This window comes from Balearica regulorum, chromosome 23 (genome assembly GCF_011004875.1).
Source record: "Balearica regulorum gibbericeps isolate bBalReg1 chromosome 23, bBalReg1.pri, whole genome shotgun sequence".
Taxonomy (NCBI): domain Eukaryota; kingdom Metazoa; phylum Chordata; class Aves; order Gruiformes; family Gruidae; genus Balearica; species Balearica regulorum.
This window is the reverse complement of record NC_046206.1, coordinates 6,540,638-6,564,705: the sequence shown is the minus strand read 5'-3', so window position 1 is coordinate 6,564,705 and position 24,068 is coordinate 6,540,638. Positions and strand designations below refer to the sequence as shown.

Below are 24,068 nucleotides of genomic sequence, written 5' to 3'. Positions count from 1 at the left end.
TCTCAAACTAGAGAAAGGGGAGGACGTGGCTGTCTCTTTGTGGCAACTGTGTTTTACCTGTTGCTATAGTGTTTTGTTAAGGTGGTCTGCTTATAAATGGTCTGCTTAATGAAATAGCTGGATATAAACTCCTCACGCCTTGGTGAGCAGATAAGTAGTGTACTAGAGCAGAAAACCCTTCCTTAAACTTGCAGACAGGCTGCAGGCGTGCATGCTTCATGGGCAATGGGTAGGTGGGATTCCTGAGTGGACGTTTCCATGTCTAACTTTCACACCAGGAATCTGACCTGCTTTATTAAAGACTGTTGGAAGAGTACGGTGTCAGCCTCATTGAAGAGAGAAGCAAAAATTCTTGTGTCTGAGCACTTCTAAACTAGCATTCCCTGTACCAGTCACCCCAGCGGACACTTGTTTCCGTAAAACCAATGATTGGAATGTTCCCTTAAGAAATTTTGCGCTCCTTTCCTGTAAGGCTGTGTCTTTCGTACAAGTGCAATTTCCAGTAATCTGAGATTCCCCTGCCTCTTGCCATTCAGGTTTGGGCCGACTATCCCAGAGCTCAGCCTCCTACAATTACAGATTAGCTCTGCACCCACGCTGTGCTCGCAAAGTATGTGCCAGGCTGGGGGGCACATCCACCTACCTGACTGGAACTACTCGAGGCTTTCGCGGAGGCCGCTGGCACTTGTCCCATTGCCGCCTGGTGATCTTGCCTCTGCGGCGGGACGGGCTGGCCGGTCGTGAGCGTGCGCTGCGCAGCTGTAACTGCGACGTCTGCCTGAGTCGTGGCTGGACCTGCTGGTTCACGGTTAGGCTCAGTTGCTGTTGTCTGGATGGTTGTTAAATACGGCATTGAAGCCGGGGTGCTTTTCTCCCCGGCAGTTACGACAGGAGGAGACTGAAGTTTGTCATCGGTTGTGCAGATAGGAACGTGGTGCTTGTCCCCAGACACGCATGCACGGTGGTGGGGCTTATCTACAGAAGAGTCTGTGGTGGGTGCTTCCCAGTCAGGCAGCGCACCTGGAGTATGGTGGGGTGTGTGCTCCCAGTCCCCAGCGTGGGAGGGGAAGTGATCTTTGTCCCCTGGTTTACCAGGATGGAAGCTGGACTGCTCCTGCTCTGCATCTCTGCTACCGGGCATGTCCCCAGGCACGCCAGGGTGGAGAGGTGGGGAGTCCCGGTTTCCAGGTGCACCCAGTGGGTGGTTCTGCTCCCCGGGTGTGCTGCTGCTACCTTGGAAATCCTGCTCTACTGGTGCACCGGTCTGGAAGTGAAGTCGGTTCTCGGGCAGACCGGTATACAGGTGGAGCTTGTCTGGAGCACCAGCAGAGAGATGGAGCTTTTCTAGAGCTGTGCCAGCTTCAGTCTCTCCGTAATTTGTGCTTTCAGAATGAGCATCTCCTGGCCTTTTCTGAGACTGAGCGGATGCTTGCTGTGCGGACTCGGCTAACGCTAGGGCTAGCATGCGCGCTGCATTTTTCGGAGGAGGAGGAGGGATAAGAGACACAGAACTGACGGGAACAGGATCCTGGGGGGAGTCGAGGGCAACTGCTCCTAATGGGGGGAAAATTGAGAGAGTGAGTGATTTTATGTTACCCAATAAGGAGAGTGACCTAGCCTTAATGACCATTATAAAAAAACAGAGGCTTTCCACACTTTCACAGTGGCAATTCCTTCAGATGTGAAACACTGTATCTTCTGTCTCACATGCAAATGCTGCTCAATAGCACAGCAGTTCATCACAAAAAGGAAAAAAACACAAGAGATTGTCTAAAGGGTTCCTCTTGCATTTCTAGAGAGGTAGGAAGTAGGTAGCAGAGAATGAGATACCCTTATACAATTTTGATCATAAGGTTTTAGGCGAAAAGGTCCCTTCTTCGAGTGTTGGCAGATTTTTAATTAAAAAAGGAAGTCTTAAATGGTCTATTGGCTGAAATGATTTAGAAGCACATGCTAGAGCTTTTCATGTATGACAGGATGGGGAAAAAAAAAGCGGTATATAAAGTATTATGGAAAATTATCTGAGACTTGTGTGATGTAGGGAGAAGGCAGAGGTTAAGACCTTACTGATCTGCGCAGCCCTGCAAGACACTTGTGATCAGAACTGATGGGCAATCCCCTCTCCTAAAAGGCACGCAGAGGAGGATGTTTCTGAGAGCAGGTCCCCTTTGGAACTTAAAGAAAGAATGGAGGAAAATGCACTGTACCTGGCTTTGTGTGTCCAGTGGGTACAGTCTTATTCTGACTGCTTGACATTGGTCTCTCCCCTTCTTCTGGCAACTCGGGCTTGCCAGCAGCCACTAGCTGGGCATGTTGTAGCTCTTGGTGGGCTCCTTCCCCTGCTCCCGTTTCACTGTTTTTCAGGGGCAAGGACATCTGGGTTGGGGACCTGTTTGTGATTTCAGTGATGCCAATCCCTTTGCTCCAGCTGGAAGCAGAGGAATTTCTGGATGTGATGGGCGCTCCTCCAATCGCTTCTGACACGCGGCTGGGCAGCGCGAAGGAGACGGGTTCTGACGTAGGCGGCGGCGATTTGATGGGCTTTCGCCCCATCTTGGGTGAGAAGGCGAGGGGTTTGCAGGCCTTCTCTTCAGTTGGGCTCAGGTCCAGAGTAAAGAAGGGACTCATCTTCTCTTGGAAAGGGGAGACTGGCTCAGAGCTCGTGGCGCTGCCTGGTGTCTGGGACTGGCTGCCTGATTCTAAATCCTTCTTTAGTAGGCATGGCTTCTCCTTGTTTACACTGACTGACTCCAGCAGGGAGGTGCTGCTATCCAGGCACTCGGACTCTGCTTGGGGCGGGCTGCACTGAAAAGACATTGGGTCAAAATCCAGGCTAGCGACTCCGATATCCGGTGGGCTCAGGTCAACGTCTTCAGCAGATCGAGGAGAAATCAGGGCAGGAACGTGGATGAGCCCTTCGTCCCCATCGCTGTCGTTGTCGTGGGGAAGGTTGTCGTAAGAATTGCAGCGATTCATGTTTCCTAAGAGCTCTCCATTGAAGGAAGCGGACAATGCGTCGCTACTGGACCGAGGTCTTCGGGGTCGAAACAGTTTAGATTCACCTAGGAATGAGTAGATAAATACAGATTAGTGTCAAAACCTTACCGTCCAGGAGGTGATGGTTTGCTGTTGTTTTTAAAATAGCCTTAAGGCAGTGTGCAAGATGCTCACCTGGTGAACTCAATGTAGCTAACAGTAACTGTTTATTATGTTTGCTCAAACTCTTTTACAGGAGTTGTCAGGTCCAATTTAGTCAGAAACTAAGCTGTTTGCAAAAGCAAAACTAGTTGAAGAGTGCTGTAGACCTAGGGCTTTCTTAGAAAGGGCCTTCCTTCCTGATGTTGTCCTTTGCACCTTAGAATGGAAAGGGGAGAGGGCAAGGAATGAATGTAAGGGGTGCTGGCTACACAAAAGCAAGAGGCTTGCTATTTTTAACCTTAGAAGGAAAAACAGACCTGAAGAACATTTCTCTGTGATAGCTATCTGTGGTGGGCAGTGGTAAGCTGCTTCATTAATTAGCAAGTCCAGCTTTTACTGGAGGGGTGGAAAATCTGCCCTGTTGAATATCTGTAGTCGGTAATGTCAAACTGCCTTTTTAATCCACATGCATTAAAAACACAGGTACAATTTTTGTCTTACCATCAACAGCATGCAGAGAAGTAAGAGATTCTTCGCTTTTAGCTGAGCGGAGGGTCCCGCTGTCGCCTCTTCCACCTAAGGAAATGCAACCAAGATGGTGAGAAGCTGAATTATAAAAGTGGTTTACATTTGGCTATGTGACGGTGGCAGCAAAAAAAAAAAAAGGGTTTCTAGCAACAGTACCAGTGTCCGGAGAGCACCAGTTGTGCTTTTTTGTTTTGAGGTTGGGTTTTTTGGTTTCGTTTTTTACTCCAAAGCCCTGAAAGAAAACCTTTATGCTGTTTGACAGTTAATATGCTTTACTGTCCAAGACAGATGTAGTCCTGTTTTCCACGGGAGACTGGCCTACGGAGGTCCCTTTCAGACTGTCTTAAAGGACATTTGTATCGTGTTTATTATATGGAAGACTGAGGGTTACAATTTGAAAATGGCACCAGGAGGAAGATGGGATAAAAGTTCTCACTGGCCCATGTTTAAGCATTTGTGGTGTGTTTTACCACAACAACATATTGTTGTTATTTTTAAATTTGGAAAGAGGCAGAAAACTATATATATGGAAAGGGCTGAAAATTCACAGTCTAGCCACATTGGATGTGGCTACAAAAGGTTGCTGGATGCCTTCTCTAGGTACGCTGGTGTAACTTCTGGGGTGAGGGTGTTTGTGGAAAAGTGCTTTTACCTAGTTTAATTGTGCATCTATTGAAAGCAAAGGGAGGCAGAACTGCGTTCTTATCTCATAATAAACCTGTCAGAAGGAATTATTCTGAGACTCATTATAGCAGTGCCTGCGTATTATCTTTCACAAAAGCTACTCTGAGAAAAGCGTTAGAGGTGTTTGCTCTAGCAGGCTCAGCTCTTGAGCTAATGCGAGATCCATTTAGGAAAGACAGCAGTTATCTGAAGGTGTTATGCATTGCTTGAACGCTAGAAGGAGATAAAAGCACACTGTAAACATGAATTCTGCATTGCCAAAAAGCCCTGGTTTTTTGGAAGCTGAATTTGCACCCTTACCTGCCAGGGCTATGGCTTTCATTTCTGACGGCTCACTGGGATTGCGCTGTAGTTTGCGTTTGGACACAGATGATGATTTTCCCAGGTTGAAGAAGGAACGCCAGCTGCCAACTGGCGATTTCTTCATCTTGCTGGGTGGTCTTTTTCTGGAGTGAGAAAATAGAGCAAATTATTGGAGGGGGAAGCTGCATTTAGTTCATGCTACTGCTTGGTTGTTACTAGCACTATCTGGTTTCTGCTGAAACAAAGCTTAGAAACTTGGTCTCTTTTAAATAGCTGAGGATGTTTTCATTCTTATAGCTCAGCCCTGAAGTCTTGCTGGTTAAATTCCACCAAACTATGCAAAGCAGGTGCAATGCAGGTGAGCAAAGGCTCCATTCTTGTACAGTACAGCAGCTAAGGGATGGCTTTTGTTTAGGTGGCAGGTGCATCAGTTCTCTCAGGAACAGTGCAGCCATCAAAGGTATTCAAAACCATCTCTCACTCATGCTGGAAAATCACATTTTGCCTCCTCTCACTGCCATATTTAATTTCTAGTGTCATCAAGCCTGTCCAACTGCTCCACTTTGAGGAGAACCTAGACTTGTTACAGGCAATTGGTCCTGAAATCTGGAGAACCCTAGTCTTTCCAGGTGTTCACCCCACTTACATTTCCGTGTGCATGACTAGTACAGACATATCTATGCATCACATACAACAGGCTTTATATGTTTGCGGATAACTTTTGTACCACTCCCTCCTTTTTAGCAGAGTGATATGGCTAAACTAAGTCCACCAGACAACCGATGTAAGCTGAATCCTCACAGAGTCCAAAGCAGGGGGAAAACTGGCCACACTATCCTTACGTACAACTAGTGTAAGTCAGTATCGGCAAGTTTTTGTTGCAATAAAAAAATAAAAAAAAAATAATAGTTTGACACATGCTGGAAAGCAAAATTGTCTCTACCTTTCAGATGGAAAGTCTATGACCGTGTGGAATTTCCCCTGTAAAGCTGCAGGACCTTCTCCCACTTCTATGTATTTGCTGTCTGCCACGATGGGGGAGTTGATCTGGGCTTGTGTCCGTGCCTGTGCCTCTTCCAGCGTGAGCAGCTTTGTGGAAGGAGAGGACACCAACAGAGACTTGGGCCGTGATAAAGAACTGTGCCCTGTAAGGGAAAACCCCAGGGAGAATCAGAAAACAGCAGTACAGAGATCAAAGCTCTGGGTCTGTGTGTCTAGGGAGGTGCTGTGTTTTTCTAAACCTTTGTTATCCTAGCCCCTGAAAGATGTGGTCAAAATAACCATTTTCTCAGAGGTATGTTTATGACACAGAAATTGTTCTCAGTTATGAGAGTAGCTTAGTGTATTTTTAAAAGAAAAAAAAAAAAAGGCAGAGGGAAGCAGGTAGGTTAGAAACCTCCATGACATACTTTACTGAAGCTTCATCTGTATGCAGAAGAATGTGAAGAAAGTGGTGGTTTTTCTACTTAAATAGCTTGGTTTCGGTCATTCCCAGGTCCCATGTCTCGGTGCAACAGGAAAAGCCGTGTGTGACTGCAGCTGCTACAAACTAACGTGCAGGTGGGCACAGTAAACAGAATCTAGCTGTGTGCCTTGCCCTTGGCCTTGTTTTTGGAGATGAACATGGCAATTTTTGTAGCAGTAGTTCATGTTGCCTCCTGCTGCTAGGATCTGTTAAGTCAGGTTGCAGTGTAGAGGAGACTGCTGCAGCAGAGCGCAAGGAGCCTGTTGTAAGAGCAGCTGTCTTTTGTTTGACATCGCTTATAGTGCAAGTATTTATACAGTTATTCTCATGGGACTTAAGGGGTGTGGGGGGAAGTATGTCATCACATCAACATCCTGGTTGGTTCCATTCCCACTACTATCCCCCCTTCTTGCGTCACAGCTTTTGTGTAAAGTGTGCAGAGTCTCGTGCGTGTTTGTCAGCTGTCCCGGGTGACGTTTGGGTTCCAGCACTCGCCTTACCTCTTACAGGCAGACAGAGGCAAGAAGCCGTGCTCAAAACCAGAGGCTCTCGGAAGCGCTGAAGAGGATGCTGCCTTGCTGTAGCGCAGTATTCCTGCACTTAGCTGATACTCTGTGAAATAGCCTGACCCTTCTCCAGGCCAGTTTAGTGTCAAAGCACACTGAATGCGAATGACCAAGTCATTAAACAATTAGCCGAACTTACATGGTCCGTTCTAAGCCTGGATAATAATTTGGCTAGGATTCTTAGTGTGCTTATCTTCCCCTGGCAGGGCTCAATCTGCTGTGGGCTATTACTGTTCAGCCAAGGTAACCTCTGGCTCCTATTGACTTAAAATTGCCTTCTAGCAGGAACAAAAGCTGACTTAGAGCAACTCTGCTATCCAAAGTAGAGGCAGGGCTTGCTTAAAAATGGGGAGCAGCAAATATACTGGAAAAACAGCTATCTGCACTCCACAGGTGGTGGTAACTGCATCGACTGTACACTTTTCATAGGAAGGGCAGGTTACCAAGCAGATGGTACACACTTAATGCTGCTTAGGAGTAATAATAGCTTGTGGTATCCATGTTTGATCTAACACACTGAGTAAACTTTCTTCCTGGTGCAACTCTGCTTGTTTTCAATGGAACAGGTATATTTATGGTCTCAGTAGTTACTCAAGGGAATTTGTAGGTTCCAAGGCTGAATGACGTTTCAAGTGCTCCAGGGCTGGGGACAAAGGCGTTGCAGTTCATTCCTCATCCTAAAGCCACAAATCAGCAAAACAAGCTGAGAACCGGGCAATGGCTGTAAGGCCAATGTGGACTGAGCCATGCGGCTGGATGAACCTGCTAATTAACCCACACAGACCACGCAGAAGAAATAACTGGGACCAGCAGATGTCAAAATATTCCCTGGTGAGAGCAAGACTAGGTTTCTTAGTGTTAACATTACTGAGTAGAGAGCTTCCTTCAAATCAGTTCATTTCTGTTTGCTCTAAGGTGCTGAAGAGGACAGACAGATGATGCACTGTGGTGTACTGCAAGGTAGCTCATGTGGATAAGCACGCAGGAGCATTAATGATGATGGTTTTAAAAAGAAGGGGAGGGACAAAGATTTAAGAGATTCTTTATAGGCTCTCAGTGCTAGGACATAAAAGGAGCAGCCAGACATTAAGATAGGCACTTCTGTAGAGCCTCCTCGGCTTCTGAGAGAAGTACTGATAGCAACTTCTAAACCCAGGCTGTATTTGCCAGGTTCTGTCATCATAACCCTGGAAATCTGTCCTCTAGGTTATAGTAAAAATATGTTTCAAATATCCCAGGGGAGGCTCAGATACCCATTAAGTGCCTGATCAAGGTAAAGCTAGTGGAGGAAGACACGCACCTGCCCCATCTCGTATGACTGAGCTGAGTTTGGAACTGAAGAGGACGTCCACGTGGTTCAAGATGAATTCCACAACTACTGACTGGATTCGCACCTCCATGAAGGCAGCTGTTCCACTGAAGCAGGCAGATTCTATCTGCTTTGATCTGAAGAAAAGGCAGATTAAATGAAATGTGAACAGCCAGAAGAACAGGGGAAGACACGTTCCTTTTGAGTAAGGTTTTGGCATGTGTTGACCTATCATGCCTGCTTGCTCAGGCAGATGAGACTTTAGGGGCAGTTAAGAGATAAAATCTCATCAAAACATTACACAAACGAATCATACTGACTAGTGATTTATATCCAGATTTTGGGTTCAGGTTTGAGTCTTAACTGAAATGGCAAGAGGAACAGTTCCAGGGTCTAGGAGGACATCCTTGTGGGGCAGGTCTGGATCGAGGTAAGTGAACTGCAGACACAAAGCGGGGAGCTTTTTGTTAACTTATTTCCAGATACTGTGAATGGCAGCAGTTTAATGCAGTGTACAAAACTCACCATGGCCTTCTAATGTGATTTTTTTTTTTTTTTTCTCCTCTCTAGCAGGGAATGTCTCCAACTGATCCTGCTCAGCAAGTACCCTAATATTCACAAAGGCAAACTCAAACAAGAGATCGTTTGACTGCTTGTGGGTGAATTGCCAGAAAGGAGAAAAGAGCTTACCCTCATTAACTGCACACAGGGGAATCTATGACTCAGGCTTCTCAGGTTGGTAACAAAAGCAGTCCAGAAATCAATACAATAGAGGCCAGGGTGATTTTTTTTTTTTTCTTTTAAAGCAACATTTTAAAATTGTACCATTAATTTTAAACTATCCTATTACATACATTTACAACAAATTTTAGGGGACAGATTTATCTAAGATAATTTCTGTAAGTCTGATTTTTTGCAGCCAAAAGCTGTCAAATTAGACTCTAGAGACTTATGCAATGGGAAGTCAGTGATGCCACTGAACAAATTTTCCTGGATGGTCAAGGACACACTAGTCTCATCTAACCAGGAGAGCACGAATTACCATCCAGAAAAGAGGGGTGGGGGGAATCCTTCCTTGTCTCCACTGAATTGCTGTCAGTGGACCCACACTGCAGTGAGACAGAATAATATGGTGGTGGGGGTGTTCTCTCTGGGTAGCTGTTTTACATCACCAGTTCAGGAACTTGCCAGTTGGTCTCAAGCCTCTGCTTACAGTAACTTCCCATTAGAGATTTTGCAGGAGAACGACGACGCATTAGACAGAAGAAACTCAACTGCTAGAAATTCTGATTTTCTGAAGAACAGGTATCTGTCTTTTTTATAAATATAAAAACTTATCTTGTATTGAAATGGGGGGGAAAAAAGAAGAGTACCGTAGGAGGTTTGGAGCCCAGACAATTGCTAAGTTCTTAGTGTGCATATTTGTGATGGAGCAGTAATCAGCTAGACGAGCTAAGTGTCTCATTAGGAACTCCAGTGTCCTGGAAAAGAAGAGATGGGCAAATGTTCAGCACCAATGACCAAAGCCATGCTGCAACTTGCAACCCAAACCCCGGTTCATTATTTTCTTTTGGTTTGACAGCTCCCAGTAAAAAATGTTGAACTATGTACCTTAAGACTGATGGTAAAGTTGTCTTTAGCTACTAATTACACTGGGGTGGGGTGACAGGAGTCTCTCCTGATTTGTCCAGGCTCTCAGTCCAAGGGCTGGATCCAGCAAACACTGAGGTGAACAGGAATAATCTAAATGCCACCAGACTGCAGGACCTAGAAGCAGAGCGCCCTGGCCATTCATCATTTGGCTGCTTTACAGAAATACACCCTCCGTGCTGCCTGTGATAGCACTGCAGCGCTTGTTGGGGAGGTGGGGTGTTGAATGTTAATCTTTGTAAGGGGGAGTATTTATTTTAACAGCTCAGGATACTAAAACCCAGCAAATTGTACTTGAGTTCTACTCATGAAATTACTGGCTACAGCTTTCCTGTAAGTATCTAAGGCAGGTACAAGGTTAAACTTCCATTTCACATTGAAGTGGGTGGTTGGGATTTTTTTTGGTATTAAATGCTACTGCTAACAGCTCCCACAAGGCGATGATGAACATGCTGATGTATCCTCCTCTGTGCTGTTGCGCAGCAGCAGCCCTGGCTTGTGTCTGTCTTTTTACAGCAACTGGGCGGGCTCTGGACTCAACATTCCACAACTGGACAAGGCCTGGAGTGAAGATGGATGGATGTTCCATGTAGCAGAAAAATAAAGTGGTGTTTTTCCTTTTCAAGCAAACGTCAGCAAAGGAAGAGAGCAGCAGCCCTCTCCACTGATGTCATTTTGCCATTCAGCTATCATCTCCTGCGTCCCCTCTCTTGTTCAAGACTTATCTGAGCGAAACAAGTTTGTTCACTAGACAAAATGAGTCATTTTAGGGAAAAGGTGGAATTTACCAGAGAAAATTAGATGAAAGAGATCAGTTAATTTTTAGAAGGTCCTCTTCAAGGCCCTGCCCCCATAATTAACATAAATAAAATAGTAATACTAGTTTATACAAAGTACCAGCTATTATGCTAAATAGTTAAGCTGTAACTTACTTGCTTTTTAAATTATCACACACATAACAATAAGTTAACCATTATAATCAGTTAAGACTAATGACCCTGCTACTGATATTCAAATAAATATATTATAATTCGTTATTTATACCAATCAGGTACAGCATCGCAATTGCCTAGCTAATCACTGTCCATTACAATAATTAATATTTAAATATCTATTACCACAAATGACTATACATTACAATTAGTGATTTGTGGTGATTGATATTTAAATATTGATTATTATAGTGGATGGTGATTAGCTATAGTGAGTTGTGCTTATAGATCTTTACACATAGTAGCTAATCACCATCCACTACAATAATCAATATTTAAATATCAATCACCACAAATCACTATTGCTAATCCCCAGCCATGACAATAATTAGTGATTGGTGGTAATCAATACTTAGCTATTATAGCTAATCCCCATCCATGACAATAATTAGTGATTGGTGGTAATCAATACTTAGCTATTATAGCTAATCCCCATCCATGACAATAATTAGTGATTGGTGGTGATTGATATTTAAATATTGATTATTGTAGTGGCTGGTGATTAGCTACTATGTGTAAATATCTATAAGCACAACTCACTATAGCTAATCACTGTCCACTACAATAATCAATATTTAAATATCAATCACCACAAATCACTATTGCTAATCCCCATCCATGACAATAATTAGTGATTGGTGGTAATCAATACTTAACTATTATAGCTAATCCCCATCCATTACGATAATCACTATTCAAGTAGCAATCACCAGAAATCACTATTGCTAATGACCATCCAAGACAATAATTAGTGATTTGTGGTGATTGATATTTAAATATTGATTATTTAGTGATTTGTGCTTATAGATATTTACACATAGTAGCTAATCACCATCCACTACAATAATCAATATTTAAATATCAATCACCACACATCACTATTGCTAATCCCCAGCCATGACAATAATTAGTGATTGGTGGTAATCAATACTTAGCTATTATAGCTAATCCCCATCCATGACAATAATTAGTGATTGGTGGTAATCAATACTTAGCTATTATAGCTAATCCCCATCCATGACAATAATTAGTGATTGGTGGTAATCAATACTTAGCTATTATAGCTAATCCCCATCCATGACAATAATTAGTGATTGGTGGTAATCAATACTTAACTATTATAGCTAATCCCCATCCATGACAATAATTAGTGATTGGTGGTAATCAATACTTTATTATAGCTAATCACCAGCCATTATGATAATCAATATTCAAGTAGCAATCACCAGAAATCACTAATTGCTAATGACCATCCATGACAATAAGTAGTGATTGGTGGTAATAGATATTTAACTATTATAGCTAAGCACCAGCCATGACAAGAATCAATAGTTAATCACCACAAATCACTATAGCTTATCACCACCCGTGACAGTAATCAATAGGTATTTATTAACAGATTATTATAAATAGTTCTCAATATCCAAATACTGCTCTTGATGCATTACAACTGGCTATTTGTAACTGGTTCTGCAGACTAACATCCAGTAACAAATGCGTCTGTCCATTAGTAATACTATTTAAAGAATCATTAACATATGGGATTATAATTAGTTATTAATACCAAATCACCACACTTTGGTGCCTTTTGGCCATACCCTGCCATAATTTTTTAATCCTAAAGACCACTAATGTGTTATTAGAGTCAGTCAAGATACATTACAGAAATTAGATATGAATACTAATTAGTTTGTGTACATTACTATAATGGGCAATTTGTAAACACCATATTATAATCAGTTATTCTACTGGACTGTTGCTATGATTTGCTAGTTAGTTACTATTACTGCTGGGGAGGGGGCAGGGGGGGATTGGGGACCAAATACACTTGACCCCATTAAACTGAAGGCCTGAACCAACGGTTCCAGGTCCATTTCACCATGTGTAATTGTGATTCCCAAGCTGGTGGTGTGTGTCCCCCCTGCCCCACTATTCCTAAAAGTGACATCAGCCATAACAAGCTTGTATTTGCACCCTACACGTAGCTTCCACGGAAGTCAACTAAGACTATGTAAAGTATATAGTCTTTGTCTAGTAATGAGCTAATTAAAATCTAAATCAACTTTATATATACAGCCATAAACCATTCTAATATACAGCGTGATTATCTTGAGAGGGACCGCTGGAATCGCATCAGTTCACTCCTGAAATGCTAGCAATAGTAAAACCCCGAGCAGTAACTCTCGTAAAGGCTGCACTCACCTGTAGTGGGGAGGGGGCAGCTGTTGGATGACATCATGGATTTTAACCAACCGTTCTTCATCTGTAGCAGCAGAAACAGCATCCTGGAACAAGGCAGGAAGGGATTTAGCCGCAAATAGAACTAGATACCTGCCACAGCATCTTGAACCACGCGGCCAATGTACTGGTCTTCAGTAGTCAGGCGGATCGCGTTGCTCTTCTCTACCTTTGCAGAGGCATCTGAGAAAGGCTGAACAAATCAAGACCTGCGCCGCTTTATAGCTTAATTGGACAAAGCAATTCCTTGCGGAGGGCGTTCAGCTCAAAGTAGCCTTTGCTTCTAATCCTGCTCCCATTCAAGAACTCACTGGGGAATGGCAAACAATAGGGGAAATTCTTGCAAAGCGTTGTTAGCGCCCCAATAACCTTCTACTGGGGCCCCCAAGTGACTCAATACGGCGTGGTGTGGGGGACAAAGGCACCCCTGGGAAATCTAACGGGGAAACAGAAAAGGGACCTCGAACCTGGGGCGCCGCCGCACTTTTGAAATGGCAGAATGCTACTGGCAGTGGGAATTCGGTGTGCGGGCAGCATAAACCCAACGGGTGTTAGGCTGGTAGACAGGCGCTTCTGATCGCTCTAAAAACCCCAAATGAAGCAGGAGCCTGACGAAGGTGTGTGAAAGAGAGGTTCAGCTTGCTGCTGGATCCTCTTCAGCATTTCGCTGTTCAACCTGTAGATGAAGTCACGCTGAAGTGGAAAGCGAAAGGCATTGCCTTGTACTTACCGAGAACTTCTCGTAGAGTTGATAGGTCAGCAGAGGGTTGGGGAGTTCGCGGAAGTACAGTTTGCAGAGGGAGCCCACGCAGTGAATGTCCTGGATGTAAATATCCTTTGTCAAGTCAGGAATCTGCTCGGAGTCAAACTCGTGGCTGGAAATCAGAAGAGAAAAATGAGCAAAGGGGTTTGAAAAGGAGGAATGAAAATAAAAGCCAGCGCAAATTACAGTCAAGAAAAGCAAGGGTTTCCTGATTTACAGGAGAAAATAAATACTTAGTCACCAAAGCCACACGACCCATGGTTGTGGTGCTGCTAGACTGGATTTTTGCAAAATGAGACTTTTCCCACCCCCCTTCTAGTAAGGCATTTTCAATGAGCTTTACACCCAATTGGCCAGCCTGCAATCCCTTTTCCTGCAACAGGGCCCTTCACAAAGTCTCCAGAGAATGTCCTCCAAGACTATAGAGACACTCTGAACATTTAACCCCCAAGGGCTGTGACTGGGAGCTGCCTGGAGGAGGACTGCCCACAGGTCTGAATGCAAGCTGCTGTCCCTTTGCATTTCAGAGGCCTGGAAATCAAAGCCATAAGGCAATGCCAAATAGCGGTGCCATCGGCAGCGGCTGCACGTGGAAACTAGCGTGCGCAGAAATGCCCTGGGGACGAGCTGGTGAGCTGAGCACGCCTCTGCTACAGGGTGAAGAGAGCCAGGAACCACATGAAGAAAATCCCTGAGCATTCCTTTGGTTTTTTAGAGAGAGAAAAACCAAAATCACAAACATTTATGAAATAAAAGCTGAGCTTAGAAGGCCAAGGGCTGGCTCGCCGCTAGAATGCGCGCATGGAAAATGCTGTTTCAAATCAGCAGGACAGATTTGCAGGGACTAGCATGGTGAGTCAGGCCACAGGGAGCTGCGAGGACATGGCTGCTCTAGCTGAAGCTCGGTTTCCCTACAACAGCCTTTAAGCTGTAAACCAAAACAGCTTATCGTCAACGCGGGGAGTCATCCTGTCTACACTACAACCACAACAACGTCGGGGGCTTGGTGGCAACACCCCCGGCTTCTCCCCCTGTCCAAGCCAGGAGATTTATAGCACAGAAGATAAAACATGCCTTCAGCACAGCTCAAACACTGCGCTCCTCTCTCTGCCTACAGCACAGAACCGGTTTGGACCCCTCTCCAAAGCACCAGGTGTACTTGGAACCACAGCGGTCAACTGCACACCCCTTACAAGATGAGGAAGGAGCTCGCTCCTGCCTTCCTTCCCTCCCTCCCTCCCCTAGGGACGCAGGCTGCATGACGGAAGCCATTCATACCTATGCCAGACTGGGGGGCAGAAGAGGTCGTTACTTCAGACAAGAGGGTGAACAGCCCACCCCAGTTCCTCATCCAAAACCGTCACAGAAGAAGGAAAGAAAGGCCTCTGCCACAATCCTCAGTGCTCAGCATACACTGCTCCCACGTTCTGACTCATCGCTTACTCATATCTGGGAGAGAAACTTATTTCCTGCACTTGGCTCCACAGAAGGAGAGGGAGCTCAGGGAAAGACACCAACCCACCCCATACAAACACCCTCGGCCGAAATTCCCTGGCCATACCCTGCCCTGCTCCAGTGCTCCTGGTACTCCGGTATACTGTCCCTAGGAATAAATCTCAAGCCCCTACAGAAGAATATGGAGTGAAGAAAGGGAACCCCTGCATTCAGCCTTTTTTCCTCTCTGCACTGCCTGTTTCGAGAGCTACATGTTATTCCTTTGGACCCCAAAAGAAGATTTTGTTAGTAGAAGAATACAACTTCAGTGCGTCTCAAACAAAGCCAGAGCCACGACACAGGGATACACATACCAACGCAGCACTCGCTCTGTTTTGCCCACCAGCCAAATAAAGGCAGCTACCGCGCTGCTAAAGAGCCAACCTCTGTCCTGGAATAAATCTCCCATGTGGAATAAATTCTCTAACTTTCTCTCCAACCAAAAAAAGCCCTTTAAATCCAGGAGATCCAAATCTTCTGTGTGAAACTTAAGAACAGTGACTCACTTATAAGAAAACTGCAGCTCTAGCTTTGAAATAAGCCTAATGATCTGTTTATATAGCTGGAAACGACAGCAATGCAACGTGTCCTACATTAATCAAACACTTATGAAAATCTGTAGTGATTTAGGTGAACAGCAGGGACAGTATCTAGAAGTTGTGCCATGTACTCCCTTCCTTTTGTCTTTGGAACATCTCAGAAAACCAAAACATAGGCTGTCACTTTGTTCTCTGTACTATACCAGGGAACGATGCCATTAAAGTTTTAGAAAACCCTTTTCAAAGTACCTTTGGAAAACAATGAAGGAGAAAATGGTCTTGGCAACACAAAGGGGAAAAAATGGGCTAGGGCAGCAATTAGAAAGATGCTGCAGCACAAGTCAAAATGGGGAATTAAAGAGATGTAACTGAAGTGAGGGCAAACATTTCATTCAGCCAAGACCGCTGTGGGCAGCAGCTACAAGCAGAGTCTCTGCAGGCTGCATATCAAAGCCTCAGGAGCAGATTTCTCAAATGGAACTTGCCGAGATGAGAAATGGGATTAAGCCGAACCAGAATAAGCCCATCCGTACACAGGTTTGTGTGGTAACGGTACCGGCTCAAACCTGCCCGCTGAACTTGGGAATGGCTGGTAAAAAAAGGATATCCTTCATATGGAGAACACCCCTTTGCTGCCTCTGTGGGCCTGGGATCAAAACTGGAATCAGTCACATCCGACTAGGTTCTCGCAGTCCCTTCACAACAGAAAAATGCATCCCAAAGGATGGGAGGAAAACCAGCCTCACAAAAGGATAAAGACCATTCACTGTGTGTGATGAGGATGCACACCTAGCCTGCCCCTGCGCAGCCGCGCAGCACGGCAATGCCACCCACCAAGAATCACGCAAGTATTCTTTGCATGTTACCAATTAATTGCTAATATGCCAGGAGTCCAGAGCAGCAAGGAGAAATATCAGCTGCTCAAAAGGGCTCCGGGAGCATGAGGAAACAGGAATGAAACATGACAGCACAGTGACACCACAATCCCAGAGACTTCTGATACTCTATCCTAAAGGAAAACTTCCTGAAAAAAAAATTCTACTGAACAACCCTGCGTTGCTCCAGAATGGTGGCAAACCCAGCGTACCATCCACGGAGTACAGACCGCATCGGAGCTGCCGGATCAGTGCAGGCTCCTGGACACACGGCCTTTGAACCAGCACATCCCTCCCTCGTCCCACGCCAACAGGTTTGCACACAGTGCCCTTACCGCAGTTTCTGGATGTTGGACGCAATCCCAGACAGACGATATATTCCATCCACAATGCCATGCTTCTCAATGAATTCAGTGCAGCTCTTGAGGACCTGGGGGACTAAAGAACAAGTGGTGGTGGTTAGTTGCGGGTGTTATTAAAGTCCTGGTTCAGGTTGTGGTCTTGTCAGGTGCCATAAACTAAGCCCAGCTGGGCTACTGCTTTAGTTCTTCCTTAGAGGAAAAAGCCTGTAAGAAATTGAACTTTAGGAGTTGGTGTGGAAACTGGTCAGAAGTGTTCTTTGCTTTGAAGAAATGCCAGGATACAAATCAGGTTGAAAAAAAGTCAATTCTGTTCAAGCACAGACAGTGCAGGTCCCATCACAACTCCCACAAGAACTGTGGTGTTAAATTCCATTCCAGAAGAGCTATAAAATCAAGTGAATACTCTCCTCGGCTAAAGACTTCCTTGGCTTTCAAACCTATGCAGGATTAATGTATACTGTTTGGTTTAAGCAAATATAAACATTAAGGAGATGCTACTTTCTGCGCCAGGGCCAGGAGAATTTTTACAACCGATAATTTCATCCCCGATGCCTACCGGAGCGTGACTGGATTTAGATAGCTACACAACATAACGCACTCACAGAAATTGCAGACAGACCACGCTATGACAGAATGGAAAAAAATAAGCCCAGAGGATATAATTAGGTGTCAAGTTAATATTCAAGCCACTTCACCAACCGATTCCTTCCAGCTGACTTCCCAGCCTCATGCAGCATCTACTGTTGGAGCTATCTGTCCATCCTTGTAAGCTTAAGGAGGAGCAAATTACTTTATTTTTAAAAGGGAGGCAAAACTGCCCTGAACACAGGAAGAAAATTAGGACTGAGCTCTTGTGAGCATCAGCAAGTCTTCATGGAAAAAGCTCAGATCCTCGTGGATTCCTCTGCAAGCCACCTTTTTGCTACAGCTCCTAAGATGATCTAGATTTATTCTTACGTTAGATGCCAGGTCTGATCAATTTGCCATGTGACACAGATTCTGAACAGGTCATGTGGCAAATCCCCTTATATCAAGCAGCAAATGCCATCTGCCAGTCAGTTCTCCTAAGTGCTACTGAACTTCGGTGCTCCGTGCTTTCCCCTCCCCAGCCGCTTCGCTGCTTTTTCTCCGGCTTGCAGCAAACATGCAGATAGAGAAAAAACTCATTTTCAACGGTTCCCCTGGAAATCAGCAGGTGCATCCTGGACTAAGGGCACGTCTGCTCCGCGCTCGAGCACAGGACAGAACAAAACCTGTCAATCCACGTGGCACGTCGATCACGCAGGCTCAGCTGGGGTAGATTACGCCCTGGTTCCGCGATACTCAAAGACACCAAGAGGCAGTCAGAAGTAAATCAGTCGGACGCTACTAGGCATTTACAGCACTTCACCTCACACTGTTTCCCGCAGCAAGGTGCAGACTCTGGGGCCAAGCAGAGCCCTTGTAGATGAAGCAATGGCAGGGAAAGAGCCTGGGAAACCACGTGCTGCTTTTTGGGGGAAGGAAAACCAGCAGAGCAGATCACCGTCTGCACTCCCCGTAGGTGCAACGGCAATTTCAACTTCCACTAATGCAGCCAGAAGACATTTGCAGGAGGAAACCTCAGCGTCCGCTCTGAAGCTAAAGGTACCTCTTGCAGCCAGCCAGCTGTTGGCATTAGGAATCAACCAGACACACATTTAGGCATCTGAGCCAGGATAAGCAACAACTACTCACCGTTGAGCGAATACACGTTTGGAGAGGATGCTGGTAAAATGGGCATCAGTCATCACAAGACCCTAAGCTACACGTCTGAGAACAGAGCAGGCGGAACAGATGGCCCTACATTCTAATTCAGTTTCAAAAAACATTTTGGAGGACAACATTTACCCCTTAACCCAGAAAGATTCAGCACCCCTTGAACACGTTTAAGGCTTTAAGTGGACTGGGAAGGAGTTGTATCATACTCAAGCAGTTGCCAAAAAGGCCTAAATTATGTTCTGCATTGCACTAAGCGTTAGGAGACAACTATGACTCAGGTATAAATTGATGCAGAAAAGCAGAGAGATGAGAACAGCACCATCCACTGCAGCAGGATGGGGCTTTAGATGCTGACACAGTTAGCGGTGTCTTTTCTGCCGTGAGAAAAGAGAGCATCCTAGATTGCAAGCTCTCAATGATCCATACTGGAATCTCAACAGGGGTCCCTTTGAAATTAGTAGCACCTTTTGAAATAAATAAATAGGCAAATAAGTAAATAGCACATTCCCTGCCTGCCTAATTCCTACCAGGGAGGCTGATACCGCCCGAGAAGGACGATGCCTACGCAGACAGCTCTCCTGTTTATCCACATACCATGAACACAGCTAGGACACCCGCCTGCGCTGCCTAATTGAAGAAGTGCCACAGGGAGCGAGCTCTGCATGTTTCCGAGGCCTTATCCTTCTAGGGTTTATCTAGCTGTGTAAACAAACAGCACGGTAAGAATGGGATTTATGGACCAGTTTAGCTGAGCAGCAACCTGTTGTGACAATGGGAATCAGGACAAGGGAGAACAGGGGGAAGGTGAGGGATGTAGCACCAACAATACACTTCCTAAAGTACTCGTTCATCATGGAAGATCTTGGGTGCAGTTAGAATAATTAATATACACTGAAAAAAAAAATCTAGCAGGCTTGTTCTATGCGTTTCCTAATCTGGTTACCAGGACGATCTGTTCTTTAAGCTAAATATATCACACTAGCACCACAGATATTCTGGGGGAATGTTGCATGGTTGGAGAAGTGACTGAAATTCAAGTAGGGCTCTAATTATACTTGAAGGCCCTTTGCTGCAATGGAGACTTGATTTTTCTGAGTTCTGAACAAAGACGCCTGACAATTACATGCATGTTTAACCTCCCTCTGCCCTTTGAATCCAAAGCCCTTTAGGTAAATATACTTTTTTATTTATATTTTTATATATACACACACCCATGTATGGAGGAAATAGTGTCTATTACCACCAGAATGAAATGGCAGGATGACAGCACAAGCAAAGCCTTGATTTTGCCAATGTGAAGTGTGCCAAGACCACCACCTACGGTGACTTCTGACATCACATTGGGACTTCTTCAGGTACCCATCTCTATTGCATAAACCCCTCCCCTGCTGCAGAGGTGAACTTCGCAGTGTTCAGGTCCCGATTTTGGCTTCTAGATCCCAAACCAATCACCAGATTTGAATTGGAAAGGCATCTCAGCGGGAAACCAATGGAGATTTCTTCTCATAGGATGTAGGAGCATCTACACTAAAACTCTATTAATGTTAGTTAATGACTGTGGTTTTCTGCAATTATACCAACCAGACTTGACGACGTCCGTGGTTTGTTTTAATGTCCCTAAAGGTCCGCCTAGCTCAGCTCCCGCTTTCTGAGAGCCGCCACAAGCAGGCCACTTCGGGACCGACGCCGGGAGGGAACACACACAGGGTAACACACAGTATATTCCTCCTTTCCACTTCCACCTTCCCAGGCAAGTAACAACGGTACGCTAGTACTGCTGGGTTTATTCCTTTTCTGAGCAATACGGACTCCAAGCACCGACAATCTCCAGACAATCTCTCTGCAAAGAAGCCACTGACTCAGCTGCAGCCTGCAAAACCCCGCTGGCAGGGGTCTGAACACCTTCAGGAGAATCTGAGCACCGTACACATCTCCTGTTCCAAAAATCCATCACCTTCCCCGTTCCCTCCCTTCGCTGTCTCAAACAACAAGGTAGTTCCAGGAAACAAAGCGCCAAAGGCTGGAAATGTGGATGTATCAACAAAGGAGACCCCAGCACACTTCATCACCACAGCAGCTAAAGGAATTTATGCAACTCATTCCTGAGCATATCTCAGCTGGTTTGAAAGGTTTATTACCTCTCCTAGGGCTCGTTAACTGGTTAATTCTTTGCCGTTAAGAGGGAGCAGAAGTTTTATGGTTTTCATTCTGAAGAACATTTTGATTCATCTTGAAATCAGGCACATTTCCTTTCCTATCATCTTAGTTTTATTTTTTTCCTTTTTAATCTTTTGCAATGTTGCCTCCCTGGGTTTTGGGAGGCTTGCTTTTTATTTTTTTATTTTCTTAGTATGTTACTGGAATCAGAACTATTTGTTCAGCCTGAGGAACGAGGCCTCCCATCAAGCTCCCCTCTAGCAGTGTCGTTTCCACAATATTACAGCAATAAGGTGAACTGCCGCCCGAGCCAGGCCTTTTGGCTGGTTAATGGACCGTAGCACGCCGACATGCAGCTGCTCGGCTGAATTCCACGCATAGCACGTGGAAAGCTAAACCTGCAGCCCAGCAGGAACAAGGAAAATGAAATAAACTGTCCTGAGCACCGCTCTGAACCGCCTCAACAAAGGTAGTAACTATCGAGGACGTGTACCGATACTTAGGAAATGGGAAAACACCAGAACGGAGCGAAGGAACATAACAGAAGGTTAAGGGCTATGTTTTGAGCCACAAAAATAGAAATTGAAACAATCAGCCACAAGATAAAGTTTAGGTGGAGGCAGCTCACACGGTATGAACGGTGGGGAAGGATGGATAGACACGGAGGGTGAAGTGCCCTGAGAATACCCAGTACAATACAAAAGGAATGAACTGCGTCATGGATGTGGCCCTTTCCCGAGGTTTTGTGACCAGCCGAGACTCTGACGACTTCTAGGCATCTGAAATTAGGCAAATAAATCCTGTCTCCCTTACCATATTAATGTGTGGATATGTAAAAACCTAACAATGAATATCCTCACCCCAAGAAATAGTTGCTTTCACCCCAATCATTCTTCCTATTTTTAGCTCAATTTTGCACAAAACTCTCCAAGTATTTTCTAACACAACAGTAAAACCTTGTAATAATTCAGACTGTAACTTTTCCTAGGAACCTCATTTCAAACCACTCATTGCTGAAACTCTTCCCTCCACGTTAGAGCACAAGTTACACAGAAGGTACAAACCAGCATGGGACACAGAGGTTAAGGACTTCCTTTTTATTGCCACAGAGCGAGGTGCCTGCAGGTGTCACTTCATAAGCACGCACACCCCACCATCCCCTGCACGCTCCCAAAAATCCCAAACTTTAAACGATTGTCTTCTAAGGACTTTTGTCTTGCTGCTACATCCATGTCCTTATCATTTAAATCACCAGGAGTAAGAGAGAAGTACGGGACCAACCAACCAGCAAACTTCAAGATGCTCCATTCCTCATTTCCAAGAAGAGACCCATATTAAAAGCATTTACACCGTTGACGAGCTGAGTAAAGTCCAAGCCCGCTATCGCAAGCTGCACTATTTCCTGGTAACGCGCAACGGTTTTATCTGAAGTGTGACTTTTGCACTTGGGAAAGTGCAATAATGGACGAGGGGGCCATAAACCACGAGTTGGTTCCAAGAGCAGCTACCAGGCAGTGCCCGGTTGCGGAATTGGCCTCTGGCACCGGACTCTGCTTTAAGTTGGACTTTTTTATGGCAGCTTACCCAGCAACTGTGTAAAAACAAAGTGCAAAGTTCAAGCCTGAGAAACATAAATCCCACTGTGTTGCATCAAGCTAGGAAGGCAGATAACCTCTCTGATGTTTTCTGTTTAGATCAATTCCACTTACTACTATGAGTTGAGAGGGGAAAAAAGTTCCACCTCGTCAACAGTGGAGCGAGGGATAAGAGCACAAGCAATTCCTGTATGGACTGCAACATTTTTTCTCATGTTTGTTCCCCCTACAGCTGTACTGTTTCGAAATGCAAATTAATTTTCAACTCCCTGCAGTCCTCTGGGTCACTCAGGCATAAAGAATTTCTCTTCTCACAGCTGCAGGCAGGGTAAAAAAAAGAAGGGGAGACAGAAATTGTCTCTTTTCTTAACTGGAAAAGCTTGTTTTCCCTTTCTGCAACTACTTCCCCCAAACAAGTAATTCTCCACAGGGACCCCATGTACCTCTTTGTAATGCTAACCCCGCACCCAATAATCTTGAGTTCCAGCAATTCAAAGGGCGGATGGTGAAGCAATAATAGGGTCTGTTATGTTTGGAAATTTGCCCAAAACAGCTCAAAACTATTGGCCTTCGAAAGCATCAACTCGCGTTGAAGGAGTGTATGTAGCACGCATCTGGAATGCGTGGAATATTCTCTGCTCATCTGCAATTTGGGTCAACTATTGCACTTTTGGACAGGCTGCTGGATCCATCTCTTACGTTACACGAGCGCGTGTGTGCAGAGGCACATACTACCAGATCAGAACAAACATTTAGGCATCTAAAACACGCAGGCTTTTCAGGATTTACAGAGGTGCTCCAGTGAATTAGGCACCGTCCGGTTTCCAAAATGACTGACATGTTTAGATTTGTGAAATTATGCAAACCCAAGTAATGAACAAAATATGGGAGATACAGGCAGGTACGGTGACTTATTTTCTACAGACATTCACAATGCTGCTCTGGATCTAGCATTGGCATGGGTTAACACTTGAAAAAATACTGCTTAATGTTTATATCATGCTCTTAATCTGCCAAGTACTTCACAAGTATTAGAAAGTTACCCTTGTGGTACCTTGGGGGCAGATATGGACCATTAGTTTGATTTTACAAGCATGGAGATGGAAGGGGAGATACCGAACAAGTTCCCCGAGGCCAGGAAAGGTGTGGGGCAGATGGGCTTTGAGCTCACCGGCCACAACGCTGACTACAGCTTAGGTCATTGATTGCCCAAGTCCTTTGGAGATGGATTTTAGTAAGTAAAATGGCTATAAATTGTGAAATACTGAAAGGAAACTGGTTTTGGCGTGGCTTTCAGAATCTCGCCAACCTCCTGTAAAAAGGGATAGCCGAATGAAAGAACAGCCAGCAGGAGAGCAGGAGGAATGGAAGCTCAAAGGGGCTGTTGAGTCACAACAGCTCCACTGAATTACTGCCCTGCAATGCAACTTTACGACCGTTTCTTCCTCAGTTTACACTGCCTGCGTGCAGAGCCGTGGCAAACACGGACGCAGATGCCGGTATTTTGTCACTGCAGAACACAAACCAAGCAGGAAATGGGAAAGGATCGTTAAGAGACAGAGATGGTCAGTTTGGGGCTCCAACGCGCAAGGCAAATCAGTATGGGCCAAATCTTCCCTTTTGCTAAGGATTTCGCAGGCACAAAAGTAAACCACTTGGGAAGGAGAAAA

At 45.1% G+C, this 24,068-nt stretch overlaps 1 protein-coding gene across 14 annotated transcripts in view; it reads right to left on the bottom strand.

Annotated features, from left to right (window-relative positions):
- Positions 1-24,068, bottom strand: part of ARHGAP32 (Rho GTPase activating protein 32) — a 246,324-nt gene that overhangs the window by 7,008 nt on the left and 215,248 nt on the right. For all 14 annotated transcript variants that reach the window (XM_075774813.1, XM_075774812.1, XM_075774811.1 and 11 more), the window contains 10 exons: positions 16,880-16,982; positions 13,604-13,748; positions 12,838-12,920; positions 9,367-9,474; positions 7,985-8,130; positions 5,597-5,798; positions 4,651-4,796; positions 3,640-3,714; positions 2,208-3,062; positions 644-1,554 (listed from right to left, as the gene is read on the bottom strand). In XM_075774813.1, coding sequence (XP_075630928.1) covers positions 644-1,554; positions 2,208-3,062; positions 3,640-3,714; positions 4,651-4,796; positions 5,597-5,798; positions 7,985-8,130; positions 9,367-9,474; positions 12,838-12,920; positions 13,604-13,748; positions 16,880-16,982 — 2,774 coding nt within the window. The remainder of the gene's footprint in view (positions 1-643; positions 1,555-2,207; positions 3,063-3,639; positions 3,715-4,650; positions 4,797-5,596; positions 5,799-7,984; positions 8,131-9,366; positions 9,475-12,837; positions 12,921-13,603; positions 13,749-16,879; positions 16,983-24,068) is intronic.